The sequence below is a fragment of the Fundulus heteroclitus genome, chromosome 20 (genome assembly GCF_011125445.2).
Source record: "Fundulus heteroclitus isolate FHET01 chromosome 20, MU-UCD_Fhet_4.1, whole genome shotgun sequence".
Classification (NCBI taxonomy): Eukaryota; Metazoa; Chordata; class Actinopteri; order Cyprinodontiformes; family Fundulidae; genus Fundulus; species Fundulus heteroclitus.
Window position 1 is genome coordinate 26,519,069 of NC_046380.1, and position 17,756 is coordinate 26,536,824.

Below are 17,756 nucleotides of genomic sequence, written 5' to 3' on the forward strand. Positions count from 1 at the left end.
AATCTCTGCAGCTCCTCCACAGAAAACCCCTTTGCTCTCTCTCAGAGAGACATGCAGGCAAATCTTCCCTGATGTCAGGAGATTGCTGGATGGCTACTGGTAGCTTCTCACTGGAGGTATTAAAGGGAGTAAGAATGACTAATATGGGAAGACTGTCCCATCTTTGTCTAATGTTAAAATATTACAGTTTTGTGTATCTAATTTATTTAAGTAAAACCAGGTTAATTTTTGTTGTTCACATGCACTTCAATCCCTCTTTTTTTTTTACCCAGAGACATGTAAAAGCCAGATTAGACATTAATATGTGAACATTTCTTCAAACAGAACTAAATATTTTATGCAGTGTTGTATTTTTATGATCATGACTGGAGCTCCAGAAACAGCTGAGAGCATCTTTGACCTGAGTGTTTCTTGACAAATAATTTTAATATATATACCATCTTAAAGTTAATCTACACAACATTAATGGAGTCAAGCAAACACTAGTTTTCAGCAAGAATTGTGGTAAAACCCAATCATTATGTGAATGTATTTGTCCGAATGAAGAAAGGTCCCACTGTAAGAAATGTGTTTTTTCACTTATTCACACCACTAAGCTTTTTAAATAACAAACATAAGAAAAAGCGGCAAGAAGAAAGTTTTTAGAGCTTAATTTAATTAGTGTCTTGGAATCTTTGTTTAAAAATCAGTTACTTCTTGTTTCTTTACAGTATTAGTGTGAAGTAACTCAGAGACCGACTTCTTGAAAATGGGAAAGACAAGAGAACACTGCATGCCACTAAGGCAAAGGCACGATAATCATCGTGCGTCAGGAAATGTCAACAAGAAAATAAATACTCAGATAAATTTGACCGATCTACAATCAGAACAATAATTGGTACATCTTAAACATCTGCACCAAGGTTTATCTGTTCCACTGTGGACAGTAAGCAGGAGGGTGGTCAGTGCGGTAAAATGAATCTCCACACATTTGGTGTTTTTTTTTTTTCTTCAGTTTGAGATTGTGAAAAAGCAAAACTGCTACTAAGCTAAATACATTTACAGCAGAGGTGATGGTTGTGGAGGTGGCTTGAAAAGTCGAGTGGAAACATCTAGCAACAGTCACGTGCCAAAGAAGTAAGAAACAAGTTATTTAATAACATAATTTAATATACAAAGTAACAGCTGGAGCAAACAGGGAATCATAAAAATGTTGGGTGGGGGGAGGATTGATAAGCTTTAGTAAAATACGTTTTGTGCTTTATGCTGATCGTCAGTAACTGCTAAAACAATCGTGTTTTAATGGATAAATTCAAACTTAGTTTGAATCTGTTGTACATGTGACAAAATCACTTTCATAATGAAATGCAAAACTGTGAACTATGAGTCAGTCATATGACAGAAATGACATATATTTATAATAAGTTATTGCTTTCAGTGTTAAAGACAGTTTGAATCGAATATTTTGATAGAGTAAATGTGGTTGCATGGTTGCAAGAGACCCAATGGAGATAATAAATACTACCATTGGTGTATTTGAATATGAGTCAGTGTTTTTTTCCTGTCCAGCGCATTTGCTTAAAGGAACCAAACTCTTTCTCTGTGATTGGGCTGAGCATCATGATGGACCCTGAAAATGCAAAATCAGGCAAATCCATCTAGGCGAACTGTCTGGGTGAGAACTGTGGCTCGCTCCTGATCAGACAGGAAATCATCTCCTGGTGGATCAGATGAGGCTACAGCAATCTCTCCTCATCACACAATCTTATACTGTATGTATAGTTTATTTACTTATAGCATAGAAAACTACAAATTAAAATCTGTGATGTAAATATCTTTTGTTTTTGTTTTGTTTTCCCTCTGGAAAAGAGAAGCTGAGAGCACCGTGTCAAGATGGAGTACACGTTCAGAGCAGTGACCAACAAGCCGGGGATTATAATCTGGAGAGTTGAGGTGATTGGATTTTATTTTCACTGTTTAGCTAATTAGATTTGCCTTCTGAGAGGTAGATTCGGCAATTTACCCAAAAGTGAAATCCCTTTGTCTTTCCCTGTGTAACAGAAAATGGAGCTGGTTCTGGTTCCTGAGAAGTCCTTTGGAAACTTTTATGAGGGCGACTGCTACATACTTCTGTTTGTAAGTCTCAGCCTGAGAATTATTGCTCACATAATTTTGAAATGATCAAAAGGGTTTACCTAAAAGCTGGCTGCATCCCCCATGAAGTCTTTACCTCTCCGTCCGTTCTGATGGCCGCACCGATTCTGTGCTTTTGCATCTCTCCAGACGCAGAAGCTACAAAGCTCTTTAAGTTACAACATCCACTACTGGATCGGCTCCGAGTCCTCGCAGGACGAGCAGGGTGCCGCCGCTGTGTACACCACACAGCTGGACGACTTCTTAGGCTCATCCCCGGTACAGTACAGAGAGGTTCAGAACTACGAGTCGGACACGTTCAAGGGATACTTCAAAAATGGAATAATGTGAGCGAAAGATGTTTGTGCAATGACCCCTTTGGGGGAAGTAAAATAAACCAGAAATGTTATAATCCTGTTTTATCTTTTAGCTATAAGAAAGGGGGAGTTGCCAGCGGCATGAGGCACACTGAAACCAATTCGTATGATATTCAGAGACTGCTTCATGTGAAGGGAAAGAAAAGAGTAGTTGCCAAGGAGGTAAGCCATGTTTTCGAGTAATTTTACCCCTTGAATTTTTTGTTTGTTTGTTTGTTTTATATCTTGTGACATTACAGCCATAAACCTCCAGGATTTTATGCAATAGACTGATACAAAGTCACGTTTACTTGCAAAGTGGAAGGAAAATAGGACATGGCTTTGAATAATTCATGGACACTCAAGTTGTGGAGCACATTTCTATTCCTCTCAGTCCATACTTTGTACAACCCCTTTTTGTTGCAATACAGCAGCAAGTCCATTGGGGGGTGTTTTTTTGCTGCCAGATTTGCACATCTGGAGACTGAATGTCTGGTCCATTCTTGTTTAAAAAACGTTCAAATGGCACAATCCTCTGCGGCTTATGTTTTGTGTATGCTTTATTTCTGTTTCATGCCTTCCTCAGTTCCCCAGCTTAGTCTTTTCCAGCTGTTTAATATTTTGGAGATTTCTCACCTGATTTTAATGAAGTTGATTGTTCCCACGGTGCATTTAAGTTCCTGGTTTCTGGACTTGCTGCGTTCCGCCTCGTTCCGCCATGTTATTCGGTTCCACTATTGACTTCCGTTCTTCCTGGCTCCAGTCACCAGTGTTCCCCGTTCTTTCTAAGTTTCCTTGTCTTCATCGTTAAAAATAATCATCATCACACCATGGCTCAGCCTCGTCGCCGCCGCACTTTGGGTCCACAACCTCCGCAGCACGTGGCATCAAACTCAAACAAACTGGATGGAGAGCTTCAGTCTCCATCCATGTCTTGCCACAGATTCTGAATTGGATTTAGCTGTGGGCTTTGCCTGAGCCATTTTAACATGCGAATATGCTTGGTTTTGAATGAAGGTCTGTGTCCTGCTAGAAGCCTGGTATCAAGTGTTGTGCTGCCTCCAACAACTTTCTTCCAGGATTGCCCTGCATTTAGCTCCAGCCATCTTCTCATCGGCTCAGATCAGCTTCCCTGTCCCTGTTAAATAAAAGCTGCATCACAGTATGGTGCTACTTCATGCTTCACTGCATGGACGGTGCATTCAGGGTGAATTGTAGTGTTGTGTTATGTATGCATGTGGGCCAATAAGTTAAATTTGGGCCCCATCTGACTAGAACACCTTCCACAAATATGCTTTGTGTGAGAAACCAAAAAGAGAACATCTAACATCTTTCTTTCCTCAAAGAGGCTATATTTGAGGACGGAATGACAAATAGTTGTTGATTAATGAGTATATTCCAGCCTGAGCTGTTTCTTTGAGAAAAATATTTGGAAAATTGTGGATCTTTGATCTCCCATTTGTCAATTACCGTATGTGCACTTTGCATTGGTCTGTCTCGTACAATTCCAATACAATACATTGAATTTTGAGTTTTAAATGTGGTAAAATGGAAAAGAAAAGAAAGTTCTATGGGGTATCAACCATTTTGCAAAGCTGTAACACTGTGGGAGAAAGAGTACTTTCATTTTTTTTAATTGTGTTTCAGGTGGAGATGAGCTGGCAGAGCTTCAACCTTGGAGATGTGTTTCTGTTAGACCTTGGCAAGACCATCGTCCAGTGGAACGGACCAAAGAGCAACAATCAGGAAAAGCTTAAAGTAAGGATTACATCACTGCTTGGATACGGCACAAGTAAATACACTGTAGGTCAGAGACAACAAAGATAGCATGGAAATTACATATTAATAGAGACTGAAGCTAACACCCTGTGTGTTATGTTTGCCTTGACATTTTATAGCCATTAACCGACTAACTACACCCTGCTTACACCTGCATGTTATGCTAATAGGTATAATAAAAATTTGCTTCATAGCATGGTTGTATATCTACCATAATCCAGGCTCTGTCCAGGCACAGCAGTGAAATCACATTAGCAATGTTACGAGAGACGTACAAGTGTGCCCCTAAAATCTATTCTCTACAACAGGCAATGCAGGGAAATATGGAGGAGTGTGTGATCCAGATTTATACAGTCAATGTTTAGGAAAACAAACAAATGCAAGCAACTAGTCGCTTTATTCACATTCGGTATCAGGATTTTTAGAAAAAAAAAAGGGAAACACTGATAAAGGTTGCAAAACAGGCAGGATGAATGATTAACGAATGCAAAATGGGCAAACACATTAAGCCGCATTGTTAAAATAGAGTAAAACATATTTTCTAGAATAGATTTCTCTATCAGTTAAGCCCAAAATGATTTGTACCCTTGGAAGATCTAGGTAAAAAGTCTTAATTTTACCAATGTGTTCTTCTGACTGGAGGTAGCATTAATGTTTTGGAGCGGCCCAGCCTGAGTCCCGTCTCGCACCCGATGGAGAATCTGCAGAGGGGGCTGAAGATTAGGGTGATGGCAAGAAAGGGTGATTACCAAACATATTTCACCGAAAAAACAGAGAAAACATACAAAAAACAAAGTTATGGCTCAATGGAAATAATTGAAAATATAAATCTGCCAATTGTGTGAATAAGTTTGGGCTCAACTGTACATTTTTAATAACTGGAGGCATTTACTACAGTTATAAACATGGTCGTTAATATTGATCCGAGCCATGCAAAACCCAGCTGGATGGCTGGCTAGCAAGGTATTGGAGTGGCTGGCATAAAAACATCAATAAAAGGTGTCTGGAACTGATTATAGTCAGGAGCTCCACTAACAATAATTTAAAATGTGTTTAATTGAAATAAAGCCGCCCAGGAGTACATTGGACAAAAAATATTGATCTGTTATATAATATAGCACATTGGAGGAAGTAAAAACCAAAAACGTATGAAACAGGCATGACAAGGAAACAACACTCGCAACAGTTTGCTTTTAAAAAACTACGGCTGTAAATATTTTTATCTTTACTCTCGCTCTGCCTCCCAGGGTATGGTGCTGGCCAAAGACATCCGAGACAGAGAGAGGGGGGGCCGGGCAGAGATCAGAGTGATCGAGGGTGATGAGGAGAGCAGCTCTCCTCAGAACATGGAGGTCATGAAGAACATTCTCGGGGAAAGACCCTCCGACCTGCCAGATGGGAAGCCTGATGAAACTGTTGACCAGGAAGTAAAGAGCAAACTCACACTTTACTGGTGAGATGTTATCTCATGGTTACATCAATTGTCCAATCCAATTCAACCCAACTTTGTTTGTAGAGCACTTTGAAACACTGCAGTGGACCAAAGTGCCAATGAAAGCTCAAATGAAACATGGCTCAGAAAGGACAAGAATACAATTTAAAACATGAATGAATTGAAAACAACAAACAAAAACATAGTAAGAGACATAAAATCAGATAAAACTATGAAGACACAAAAGAAAGGAAGATGAAATAAGATCATATAAGGTCTTTACAAACTGTTAAAAGCTAAAGATAATAAGAATGGTTGGATTTTAAAAGGAGTTAAAAAAAAACATACGATGTTTTGTCTGTTTTTGTCCTAAAAGCCTTACGATGTGTGACAGTTTATCCATTTTTGCTTCCAGTGTGTCAGACGCCGATGGTCAGATGAAAGTCGCAGAGATCGGTACAAGCCCTCTGGTTCAGGATCTGCTCCGCCATGAGGTGAGTCAATACAATACAGTGAAGAATACGATAAAAAAATTATACACACAAGGTTTAAAGAGGAAATAAAAAACTTAAAAAAAAACTGAAAACTCTCTAAGACCCAAAAATAAAGATAAAGAATAATTACCAACTATACCAGTCTGGCATTAAAAGCTTTACAGCATGAATTGGAAGATAACATATAATTAGTCTAAAGATGTACAACTTTACTTTTGTGAGTCTGCTAAACATCTTGATATATTGACAAAGTTTAAATGACTATCCAACATGACACCTCTGACCTGTTAGATCACACATTGATCTTTAGATTTTCATCATTACTGTTAATCAACAATAGAGCCACTTAATAAAGACAATTGTATTCTATTTAATGTAAGACAAGATTTTTTAAATCATGATGTAACAGACTTGAAACAGAGGCCATTTCCTTACCAGCTACACATAAAACTGGATTATTATCATACATCTGGAAACCTGCACCAGAACATGACTACAGAAAATTATTTATTTACAGACCAAAAAGAAGTGGGGCGAAAACTCAGCCTTGGGGTACACCTATATCACGACTCTTTAGCAATTATTACTTTCTTTTCACAGTTTAGAAGATATGGGTTAAACCACTCTAAACTTATCTAAAAAGAATTTAGATTTTTATAATACAATCAGAAAAGAATATGTTGAAAATGTCAATACCCTTTTTAATTTCATAAAAATGGATCCAGCTAGTTTACCTTGATCAAGTGATCTTTCGTAGTCTCTGTAGTGTAATGAGGATTAAAACCATATTTAAAAAGTGTTTGTTTGGAGTCAATGAATTGGTTTCAACTTTCCCAAAACCTTGAAAAATGGAAATAAAATGCTTAATTGCATGCCAGATCAACTGCCTCATTTATAAAGATTGGCAAAAGTCTGTTCTTTTTTTCCATGTTTAAAAACAACAAATTTTCTGTTCAGAAAATATCTTTCAAAAGATGTTTGAAATTGCTGTTTTATCAACTTCCATCTGCTTATTTTGATTAAATGTGAACCTTGAGGTGTGAGAAATTAAAGATGTACACAATTGGAGAGTTAAAGTTACAAATTAACTTCTCAACAGACAATAATATCTGAACTTGTCAGCCGCCTGCATGTACTCCATAACTTCTTGATTCCAAGTGCATAATCGATTTACAACTTTATTCTTGAGGTATCTTCATGCTATTTATTCGCTTCCATATTGTTTGAATTGACAACTATCCTAACTTAAATTTAATTTACATAGGACTGCTATATCCTGGACCAAGGAGGGAGTAAGATCTTTGTATGGAAAGGGAAAAAGGCAAACAAAGAGGAGAGAAAGGCTGCCATGTCCAGAGCTTTGGTGAGTGACATATCACCATTAGCTTGTGATTGATTCCTCTTCCATTTTATTTCCAGTGATGTGTTGTGATTGCCTGTTGCAGGATTTCATCAAAGCAAAGAACTACCCAATGACCACAAATGTGGAGTCAGTGAATGATGGAGGGGAGTCGGCTCTCTTCAAGCAGCTCTTCCAGAAGTGGACCGTGAAAGACCAGACTCAAGGCCTGGGAAAAGTGAACACGCGGGGCAAAATTGGTATGTTGGCATAACGAGGGGCCAATTTAGAGGAAAAGAAGTAAAAATAAGTGTCTGTTAAAACAAGCCAGTCAGTCATTGCAGGTTTTTTTTTTCTTAATTTTTGTTGAAGCTCACATCACACAAGAGAAATTTGATGCCTCGCTGATGCACTCGATGCCAGAGGTTGCTGCACAGGAGAGAATGGTGGACAACGGTGGAGGTCAGGTAGAGGTAAGGCATTTTTTTAGCAAAACACCTGAATATAAAAGCCCCCTCCCCCCACTAATCAATAAGACTGTCAACGCAGGATTGTGTCACAGTAGTACTTGTAACAGAAGTTGTAATTTGTGCCAACAAAACCTGACAGTATCCAGGTAGATGCTGGAAGTTCTGCTTCATTCCTGGCCAGCATTGTCACTCCGATCCGCGCAAGCAGGGTTTTGTACATTTATCCCATTATTGTGTACAAATTATTGTGTAAAACATACTGACAGTGAATGGAAGCAGACAAAAGTCTCGATTTTCTACAGTTTATCAGTCTTTGTTTTAATCGTGAAGGTTAAACATAGGTGTTACAGCTGTTAAAACAGTCCGGGTTGGGAGAGAAGTTTTAGGAAAGTGTCCTGTGAGCGGACACACATCCTCCGACATGTCATGTATTTTTTAAATATACAAGAGATAACAAAACAGTGTAGAGATTTTATTGCCACCCAGATTCTTAAAATGGTCATTCTTGTCCTTAGCTGGCCTCTTCCTCTTGAGACATGTCCACACCTTCTACAAACGCTCAGAAGGGTCTCCATATGTTTTTGAATTATTTGCTTTTCCCCTTTTTTCAAATATGTTATGAGTTCCAGGGGTAAAGTTATCAGCATTTATTTGATCCAAGGCTTGATACTTGGTTCAAATGTCTTCTTCCAGAAAAGTGTGATCAGTGTTTTAGCTTGTAGTAGACACAAAAATCAATCAAGAACTGTTCACATTTGGTAAACAGTATTTTTTGGGTACAAGTCCAGTAGACTAGTGCAATGCCCTCTGAAACAAGGTGTTCTATAGATTGCATGTGTCTGGTGTGTTAGGATTATAATGATTTAAACTGGCTGGTGTAACATAAATTCGCATTAACCATTTGTATTGCAGCAGCCTCAAGCGTGAGTTAATCATGCGTTTGTGAGCCTTTGTACAGGCGGACTGTCACTCCTCCAGTGACAGATTTACTCCAAGGTCTTTTTTCTAGGCTTCCAATTTAAGTGTTGACTCATCTGGGGAGTTTAGAAGTATAAATTTATAAACATCTGAATTTGCACCTTTTACTTGAGCTACGTTTGCAGAGCATTTCCTCAAGATGGGACTTTGGTGGCCTGGTTAAATCGTTGCTTTTGTGTCCTAATATAGCTTTTAAGCTGAAGATATTAGAAGAAGTATATTTATGTATATTAACACTAGAAGTCCCAGAGAATTTCAGTTTTCTTGCAAGCCCCCCTCCCCTCTTCAAGTTTGTGTATTCACTCTACCTTGCTAACTGTCCCTATTGTAATGCAAATAACCTGTGACGGGTCCTAGTTCCTGAGCTGAGAACAGGTCATAGCCAAGCTTTTCCAACAAGGCAAGGCAGAGCCTAGTTCTATTGTCCATTCACCAACAGACTCATGTATATTGCAAAGCTCACTATATGAACAAAATAATAATTGTATTTTGTCTTGTCTCGCCTTTTTATGTCATTCAAAATTTAATCTTAGAGAATGACAAACAGTATGCCTTTAGTATTGGAGTAACATTTATGTCACACAAGGAACAGCCGTAGTCCCCCCACCCCCGCTTTCAGGTAAAACACTCCTCAACAGAGAGGCTTGAACTAAAACCAAAACTGAAGGGGTGGAATGGTTCTGAGAGTTGTGAAGTACTGTTGGGGGGACTGGAGCCAAATACCACCCCAAACAGCTCAATTTTGAAAAACAACAGACAGAAGGTATAACTTCAGAAAGATTTTTTTTTTATTTCAGATAAAGAAAAGCAGTCTACATAGGGATAAAGCACTAAATATAAAGTGGAAAAATGTAAAATACAATTGTCCCATCTAGCAGTTTCCACATTGCCATGGTGAGCCTTTCCTACATTTGCCACAGGTAAATTTTCCGCAGTGGACACAACGTTCAGTACTTCTGTTGTTATTGCAGAGTATGCGCACCTGGCATTGAGTCTTTTTCTGCTGGGAAACTCTCATCTCACGACGTAGCTGTTTCTGCTCTTCCTCTTGTTTCTTTTCCTGCAGAAGCCTGTTTTTGAGTTCCTCTGAAAGCTCCAGCATGAACAGTCGACGACTTTCTTTGGATCCTGTACACGCTGTGTACAAAACATGTGCATTTGTGGCGGCCATGTCAAGCAGGTTATAAAACACAGCCATGGGCCACCTCCGTGTTCCTGCACGCACAGAGTAGTTGCCCAGTTTCTGGTCCATAATATCAACACCACATTTGAGCTGGTTGTAATCAACCACAGTGTTTGGTTTTTGTTTTTGAATGTCCACAATTTCCACTTTGTGATGCATGGTACTCAGAAGACAGACAGATTTCTTTTTTTTTTGTCGCATACACCGTCAGCAAGGCACTTCCAGATTTGAACACCTGTGTGGAGTGCAACTGGCGCCCCGAGGTTTCCTTTGCAGTTGCTGGTAGCTCCCGACAAATTTTGTTGATGGTGCCAAGCAGAGTTGTATTTTGCTGAAGGAGCCTGTTAGCCAAAGACAAAGAGGTGAAGAAATTGTCCATAGCTACAGTCCTTCCCTTGTCCAAAAATGGTTCCATCAATTTTAGAACAACGTTCTCTGACAACCTCTCTCCTTTTGGACGAGTGGGATCTTTTCCCAAGTAAGGGATGGCATTACACATGTATTTTGTGTCCAGATCTGCTGCAATCCAAAACTTGATTCCAAACTTGTCAGGCTTGGATGCAATGTACTGCAAAAAGGGGCACCGAACCTTGGACGGAAACAGCTGCTCATCCACAGTAACATGCTGTCCTGGACTGTAGGACGACACACAGTTCTGAACAAACCGCATCCAGATGTCAGAAATTGCTGCAAATTTGTCATTGTGTATGCGTTCCTTGCGGGTGTCCTTGTTGTCAAAACGAAGGTACCGTCTTATTTAAAAAAAACGGTTACGAGGCATTATGGGTTTGATATCTGCGTTTCCGAATTTATTGGCCCACATGTGTCGCATGGGACCAATGTAACCCATGGCAGCCCTTCGATAAAGGATTGCGAGGAAAGCCATCAGCTCGTAGATACTCATCTGCCAGCTGGGGTTTGTTCTGCGGGCCTCGTGGACTGTGCAGTCTCTGATGGTCAGCAACATGTTCACATCCAACAAACACAGGAAGCTGCTAAGGCGACTTGTGATTTTGCGTTTCGCAGAATCTGTTGGCCCTCCAGATCCATTGAAGGCAGTCTGTGGGGTTTCAGGAACAGAAAAGTCTCCAACTTTCCAGTGGGACCAAACAGTGCCATCTTTCGCCTTCTCTGTGGATCCAGGCATTGTGCCAACATCAGCAGTTTTTTGTTTTTTGCAAGGAGGAGGGTTGCCGCACACTGTGTCTTCCTCTTCATCTGATGTAGCCTCAGTATTTGAACTGTCCCGCTCAATCATATAATTGACCACTCTGCCCCTGGTGCGTCTTTGGAGGGGAGGATTTGCTGGTGCAAAAGCAGTCGCATTCTCATCAGAATCATCCTCTTCACTTGAAGAATCGGTTGCGCTGTTTTCATTCTGAAATGCTAAGTCTCCAACAGATCCACCATCAGATTCGTAGTCTGACATGCTCTGAAGCATGGCTAAAGCCTCCTGAGCGTTCATCCTTCTTGGTCGCCTTGGTTGTGCCATGGTGAATTCCGGGTGAATTCTGAGTCTGTGTGTTGTGCCTGCTCTATTTATCCCCACAGAAATTCTGTAAATTACTCAACTCGTTGAAAAAGCTCCTTTACAACACAAAGAGAGGCAGCTCAATCAAGGAAACCCCAGCACACCAGCTGAAGTCACCAAACCACATTCTTACAATTGCCTTTTGTTTTGCAAATGGCGCTCATTCCACCAGAGGAGAGCCGTTAACACCTTTGGGGGGATACTTGATACAAACTAGGCGCAGACTAAAGTCTGCACTTTGGGACTCTGAGTGTTAAATGACTAAGTTCTTCCAAAGACATCATGTAAACTAAACCAAATCTTGATTTTTTTTTTCCCGATGCCTCATACTTTTAATCTCTTTTTGTTTCTTATATGACTCTTTAACTTTTGATTTACTCAGGTGTGGAGAGTTGAGGACCTGGAGCTTGCCCCAGTGGACCCTACGGGGTATGGATACTTTTATGGAGGAGACTGCTACCTGATCCTCTACACTTATTTAGTTAACAACAAAAAGTGTTATCTGCTGTACATGTGGCAGGTAAGAGCACGATAGCGTGATTTCATGATGCCGACGAGCTAAGTTGCTTCATCGTGGTATTGAGAGACGTCTGTGTGCATTATGTTTTGTGTTTTTAAGGGGCGCCATGCCACACAGGATGAATTGGCAGCTTCGGCGTTTCAGGCTGTGGCCTTAGATCAGAAGTACAATGACGAGCCAGTCCAAGTGAGAGTAACAATGGGAAAGGAGCCACGACACTTCATGGCGATTTTCAAGGGCAAGATGGTCATCTTTGATGTGAGACGGCATTTTTTTTATTGGGATGGCATTTACTCTGCTAGGCAGCCATCAGAAATGTCCATCATCATTACACTCAGTACTTTCCCCTTCTTTTAGGGAGGCACATCCAGAAGCGGGGGTTCTGAACCCGAGCCTCCAGTAAGGTTGTTCCAGGTCCGTGGCTCGGACCAGTCCAACACAAAAACCATTGAGGTCCCAGCCTTGGCCTCCTCTCTGAACTCCAACGACGTGTTTCTGCTGAAGAGCCAAACGGGAATTTATCTGTGGTGTGGGAAGGTAATTGAGACACAGCAGCAATGCAGCTGATTCAGCATACTGCTGATAGCGTTTACACTGTTCGTTTTCTCTATGTTTGTTTGTTTGTTTTTTGCAATGTGAGGTTTTTGTTCACCATTAGTGAACAAGCAGCATCATGGAGACCAAGGAACACGGCAGGGAAAGGGTTGTGGAACAGGGTTAGGTTCCAAACTAATGTCCCAAGCTTTTGACCATCTCATAGAGCGCTGTTCAATCCATCATCTGAAAATAAAGAGTATTGCACAGCTGCAAATCTTCCAAGAGATGCCCATCCATCTACACTGACAGGCCAGCAAGGCTACAATTAAAGCAATGTCACAACCATCTCTGCACATCAAGACTTAGGTTTAGATTAGATGGAGAGCACCTGTGAGCATCGATTTTCTAGTCCCGCCACATATTCTCTATTATTAGATTTGGTTCTGGACTTTGATTAGGCTGTTCTAACACAGGAATACTGTTCTGATCTAAATCATGCCATTGTAGCTTCCTGCAGGGAGGCGAACCTCCATCCCGGTCTTGGGTTTTTGCCGCATCTTAAAGGTTTTCTTCCAGGATTGTCCTGCATTCAGATCCATTCATCCTCCCATCAAACATGATCTTTCAACAATGGCTTTCTTCTTACTACTCTTCCATAAAGGTCTCATTTGTGGATTGCTTGACTAAGAATATAATTCCCCCACCTGAGCTGTGGATGTCTGCAGCTCCCCCAGATTTACCATGGGCCTCCTGGCCACTTGGCTGCTATGTCTTTGTGGATTTGCGGTTGCACCATAATGCTCTAAAGCTTGAGGCTGTGAATTACCTCTGAACATGAGATTCCAATACAACAGACAGATAATTTGTTTTTTAGGGTTCAAGTGGAGATGAGCGAGCCATGGCAAAGGAGGTGAGCTCCGTGATCGGCCCCGGCTCAGAAAGAGGATTTGAAGAGATTGTGGCCGAGGGTCAGGAGCCAGTTGAGTTTTGGGAGTTGCTCGGAGGCAAAGCTCCTTATGCAAATGACAAAAGGTAAAGACTGAGACGAGCATCGGTGCTACTTTTTCCTCCAACGCGATACAGGTTTTGTGGGGGAAAGCGCATCTGAGGCTTCTGTGTTAAGCTTAAACGTTGCTTTCTGCAGATTACAGCAGGTGGTATTGGACCACGAGCCACGCCTGTTTGAATGCTCCAACAAGACGGGCCGTTTCATCGTCAGTGAGGTGGGTCAGTTCACACAGGATGACCTCAGCGAGGACGACGTCATGCTGCTGGATACCTGGGACCAGGTAGGCTGCAGAACATCTAACAAACAAGTTGCCCACAACTTGTCAAACAAGTTGACTTTAATCTTGTTTTTTTTCCTCTCTCTCTCTCTTTGTCACCCTTAGCTGTTTCTGTGGATTGGCAAAGAGGCGAATGAGGTGGAGCGCAAAGAAGCTGTAGCCACGAGCCAGGAGTACCTGCGCACCCACCCTGGAAACAGAGATCCAGACACACCCATCGTCTTGATCAAGCAGGGCTTCGAGCCGCCCACCTTCACTGGCTGGTTCGCTGCCTGGGATCCCTTAAAGTGGAGCGTGAGTTTTTCACCTGCAGCCTGACGGACATGCTTTTGTTTTGAAAAGCACCAATTGTGAAAAAAAAAATGTTCTGTATTACAGGGTGGAAAGAGCTATGAAGAACTGAAGAAAGAGCTGGGAGAAGACTTAACACCCATTGTTGTGCAAGCTGTACGTTAATCTATTTTTGTAGACGTTTTGGGAAACTAGAACAGTAGCTGTTGCTTTTAGGTCAATCGTTATACTAAATTAGTGGCATTAAATGATTCACTACGCATCTTGCAATTCAAAATTAAATATCAATTTTATTGGCATCTCTTTTTTTATTTATTTACTAAGCAATCCTAAATATGAAGAATAAAAACTGTGGTTTTCATGGCAAAGATCTGACATCATTAAGCATATTAAGATAAGACTAATATTTAATCTGCCTTCCTTTATTGTACCTTAAACATATGACTTACATTTAGTGACAGTTATGTTGCCTCTAACCTTGTAGGACATAAATAAAAGAAGCTTACCAGGTCAGATGAGACCAAATTTGAACGTTTCAGCCCGCATGTGATACTAGGTGTGTCGTGGAAAACTCACACTGCTAATTGCCCTAAATTTAACATCCACACAGGGAAATATACTGGTGGCAGCATTAAGCTGTGGAAATTGCTTTTTTCATGGACAGGGAAGCTGAGCAGAGTTGATTGGACAAGAGATGGTACAGAGGATCACTTTCCAGTAGAGCAATGGCAGTAAACACAGAGCTAGAGCTACAATGACATGGTTTATAATAAAGTGTATTCAAGTGTCAGAATGGCCCGGTCAAAGTTCAGACCTAAAGACAATTGAGGAAACAGCTTTTTGCAGATTTTCCTCTCACCCTGAGCGATGTAACAAAGAAGAATTCACAAAAAATGTAGTCTTTGGATGTGAAAAGCTGGTCGAGGCAAATATCCTGCAGCTGTAATTGAGGCATTTCACATTTATGAGCTACTTTGCAATCTGTTGGTTTATCAGACAAGATCCCCGTGAAGGTTTTGTGGTTTTAACCTGATGAAATCACAAGTTTTTAAACAGCAATTTAACTTACATTCTGCTACTGGAAAAAAAAAAAACAGCAAGTGCATTAATCTAGAGGGGTGAATTAATAATGATTCATAGTCTGAGCACAATCACTCCCTATTTATTTATTTATTTATTTATTTATTTATTTATTTATTTATTCATTCATCGTCTAGGAGGAAAGCCCTGAGAAGGAAAAAACCTACGAGTCTTTTCCACCCGACATGCTGATCAACAAGGAACCCAGCGAGCTGCCTGAAGGCGTGGATCCCTCCGAGAAAGAGGTGTGTGTGTGTTTGCTTGTGCCTGTGAGGGGAAAAGATGCATCAGGTAAAGATAATTGCAGGGAAATGATCAGTGATGCAGCTACAACAGCGTCATTGTGCTTTAATATTAGATCTAAAAGTCTTTTGAGCTTCACCGGACAAGGAACAGGGGAAAGAATCCCATTGAATTAATTCTCTTAAAGCAGTCGGGACGATATTAAAATGCAGCTTTTCAGTTGGACATGAACAAATAGACTCTTGCAGAGCATATTTTGCTTCTTGAGAGAGGACGCCTTCACTCCCGGTGTTTTGTCGTGTGTTTTTCAGAAGCACCTCTCTGACGCTGACTTCTCCAGCCTATTTGGGATGACCAAAGATGACTTTACGAGCCTGCCGCAGTGGAGACAGCTGAACCTGAAGAAAGAGAAAGGCTTGTTTTGATGAAAGTCTACTTCTGTGTCTAAAAATTAACAGCATCTGGGAGTACATGGCTTTGTTTCTCTTATTTTCATTTAGGAATCATATTTTTGTTTTAAAAGGGGCTCTTGTGTGTGTTTTCTGCTTTTCAAATCCTGCTTTTTATGAAAGATTTTTGCTACATTCACACAATTGACAGTGTGGGGTTTTGTGGATGCAGGGCTCTCAGTATTTATTGGCACCCCTGTTTAAGTCGTGTAAAAGAAAAAAAACTTAAACTGTAAACTGATAACAGAAATTTTGACAACTGCAGGTGTTTTATACTTTTTTTTCTACTATTTAGTCATTATTTTTTGTCATTTCTCTGATTGTACAAGTAAAAAAATAAGTTAATCCAAAACAAAAAATATTCGAAATTTCTACAAGGAAATGTTCAGAAGTCGAATCAAAAGTTTCATCTTTGGAAAAGAAATTGACATAATCACAAGTAAACATCTAAATTTAACTATGTTCCAGTCACAACAACAAAAAATATTTCAAATATGACTCATTTTTTTAGCTGATAAAAAAGTTAGGACACCTTACCCCCTTTGGTTGAAGTTATTCCGGCGATCATGCCAGGCCCTCCAGAGATTTAATGCTATCAGATGTTTAAGAGGTTTCCTCCATGTTCTGCCCCTTTCAGACCACCAAACCATGACACTTCCACCTCCGTGCTTTACACTTGCTATGGGGTTCTTTAGCTGGAATTTGTTTTTTATGTCAAACATGTCTTCTGTTTTGGTGTCCAAACAATTCGGTATGTATCAAGAACATTACTCCACAAGCTCTTGTATTTGTCCGCATATAATATTCTGTGGCAAACTTTAGTCAGGCCTTAATGTTTTTCCTCTTTGTACTTCTCCCATAAAAGTTAAACTTGCACAATCTCTCTCTGATTGTACGTGTACTTTTATATCAACAGTGGCAAGATTCTGCTGTTGGTAGCGTGATGAAATTTCAGGGTTTTTGGAGACTTCTTTTAGCATCTTGCAGTCTGCTCTCATGATAAACCTGCAAGGATGGCCAGACCTGGGCAGACTGACATTGAAAGACCTTCCTTACTGTGAAATGGACGGTTTTAAATTCTGTTGAGACCTCATTCGCCCCTTCGCCGGACCCACAAGCTGCTACAATCTTCTCTCCGAAGACCTCGGACAGCTCTTTAGGTCTCACCATGGCATTCACCGTGACTTCAGCCCTCAGCAGCACACCAAAAACTTGATCTCTGATGTTTAAACAGGACAGATCTCTGTTACAGAGCTGACACACAATGTTGCAGGTATGTGAGCCTGATGTGATATGCCTGTGATTTATGCTATTTAAGTCAGAATAAATGTAAGACTGTCCTAATTTATTCATTACCTTTTACAGAAATGTTTAAAAAAAATCTTTTTTTTTTTTTTATTATTTTGCTATAGCCTAATATTAAAATGTTTCAAGACGTATACTAAACATCCATATGTCCAAATATGTTTGAAAAACTCTAATGGCAGCTGGTGATGAATAAATTATTTTAGGCAGGGGGCGCACTAGAGGTTGGCTATAACAACAACAACAAACTCAACTGGAGCATAAATCCGTCAATTGTCACTTGCCTGCTGCTGGATTTTAAGTCCATTCGGTCCTTTATACGTTTTTGTACCCCCAGCAAAGCCCTGCACAAACAAATATTTTGGAGGGAA

The 17,756-nt window shown here is 40.4% G+C and overlaps 1 protein-coding gene across 2 annotated transcripts; it reads left to right on the top strand.

Moving 5' to 3' along the window:
• The first annotated feature begins 1,668 nt into the window (after positions 1-1,668).
• On the top strand, positions 1,669-16,961 carry avil (advillin). 2 transcript variants are annotated; one of them, XM_012881139.3, is made up of 20 exons: positions 1,669-1,751; positions 1,849-1,932; positions 2,041-2,115; positions 2,263-2,459; positions 2,543-2,651; positions 4,116-4,226; positions 5,495-5,700; positions 6,095-6,173; positions 7,438-7,536; positions 7,619-7,772; positions 7,885-7,985; positions 12,057-12,194; positions 12,294-12,452; positions 12,552-12,731; positions 13,606-13,763; positions 13,876-14,020; positions 14,123-14,311; positions 14,396-14,464; positions 15,526-15,633; positions 15,943-16,961. In XM_012881139.3, the coding sequence occupies exons 2-20, from the start codon at positions 1,873-1,875 to the stop codon at positions 16,054-16,056; spliced, it is 2,451 nt and encodes an 816-aa protein (XP_012736593.2). In that variant the 5' UTR covers positions 1,669-1,751; positions 1,849-1,872; the 3' UTR covers positions 16,057-16,961. The 2 variants fall into 2 exon arrangements, with proteins under 2 accessions (XP_012736593.2, XP_036007097.1); XM_036151204.1 differs by having other exon boundaries at positions 1,676-1,751; positions 1,854-1,932.
• The last annotated feature ends 795 nt before the right edge of the window (positions 16,962-17,756 follow it).

Coding starts and splice junctions, on each gene's coding strand:
- avil (XM_012881139.3), top strand. CDS start 1,873: ATGGAGTACACGTTCAGAGCAGTGACCAACAAGCCGGGGATTATAATC. Junction 12,195..12,293: donor ATCTGCTGTACATGTGGCAG/GTAAGAGCACGA, acceptor TGTGTTTTTAAG/GGGCGCCATGCCACACAGGA. Junction 14,021..14,122: donor TGCTGGATACCTGGGACCAG/GTAGGCTGCAGA, acceptor TGTCACCCTTAG/CTGTTTCTGTGGATTGGCAA.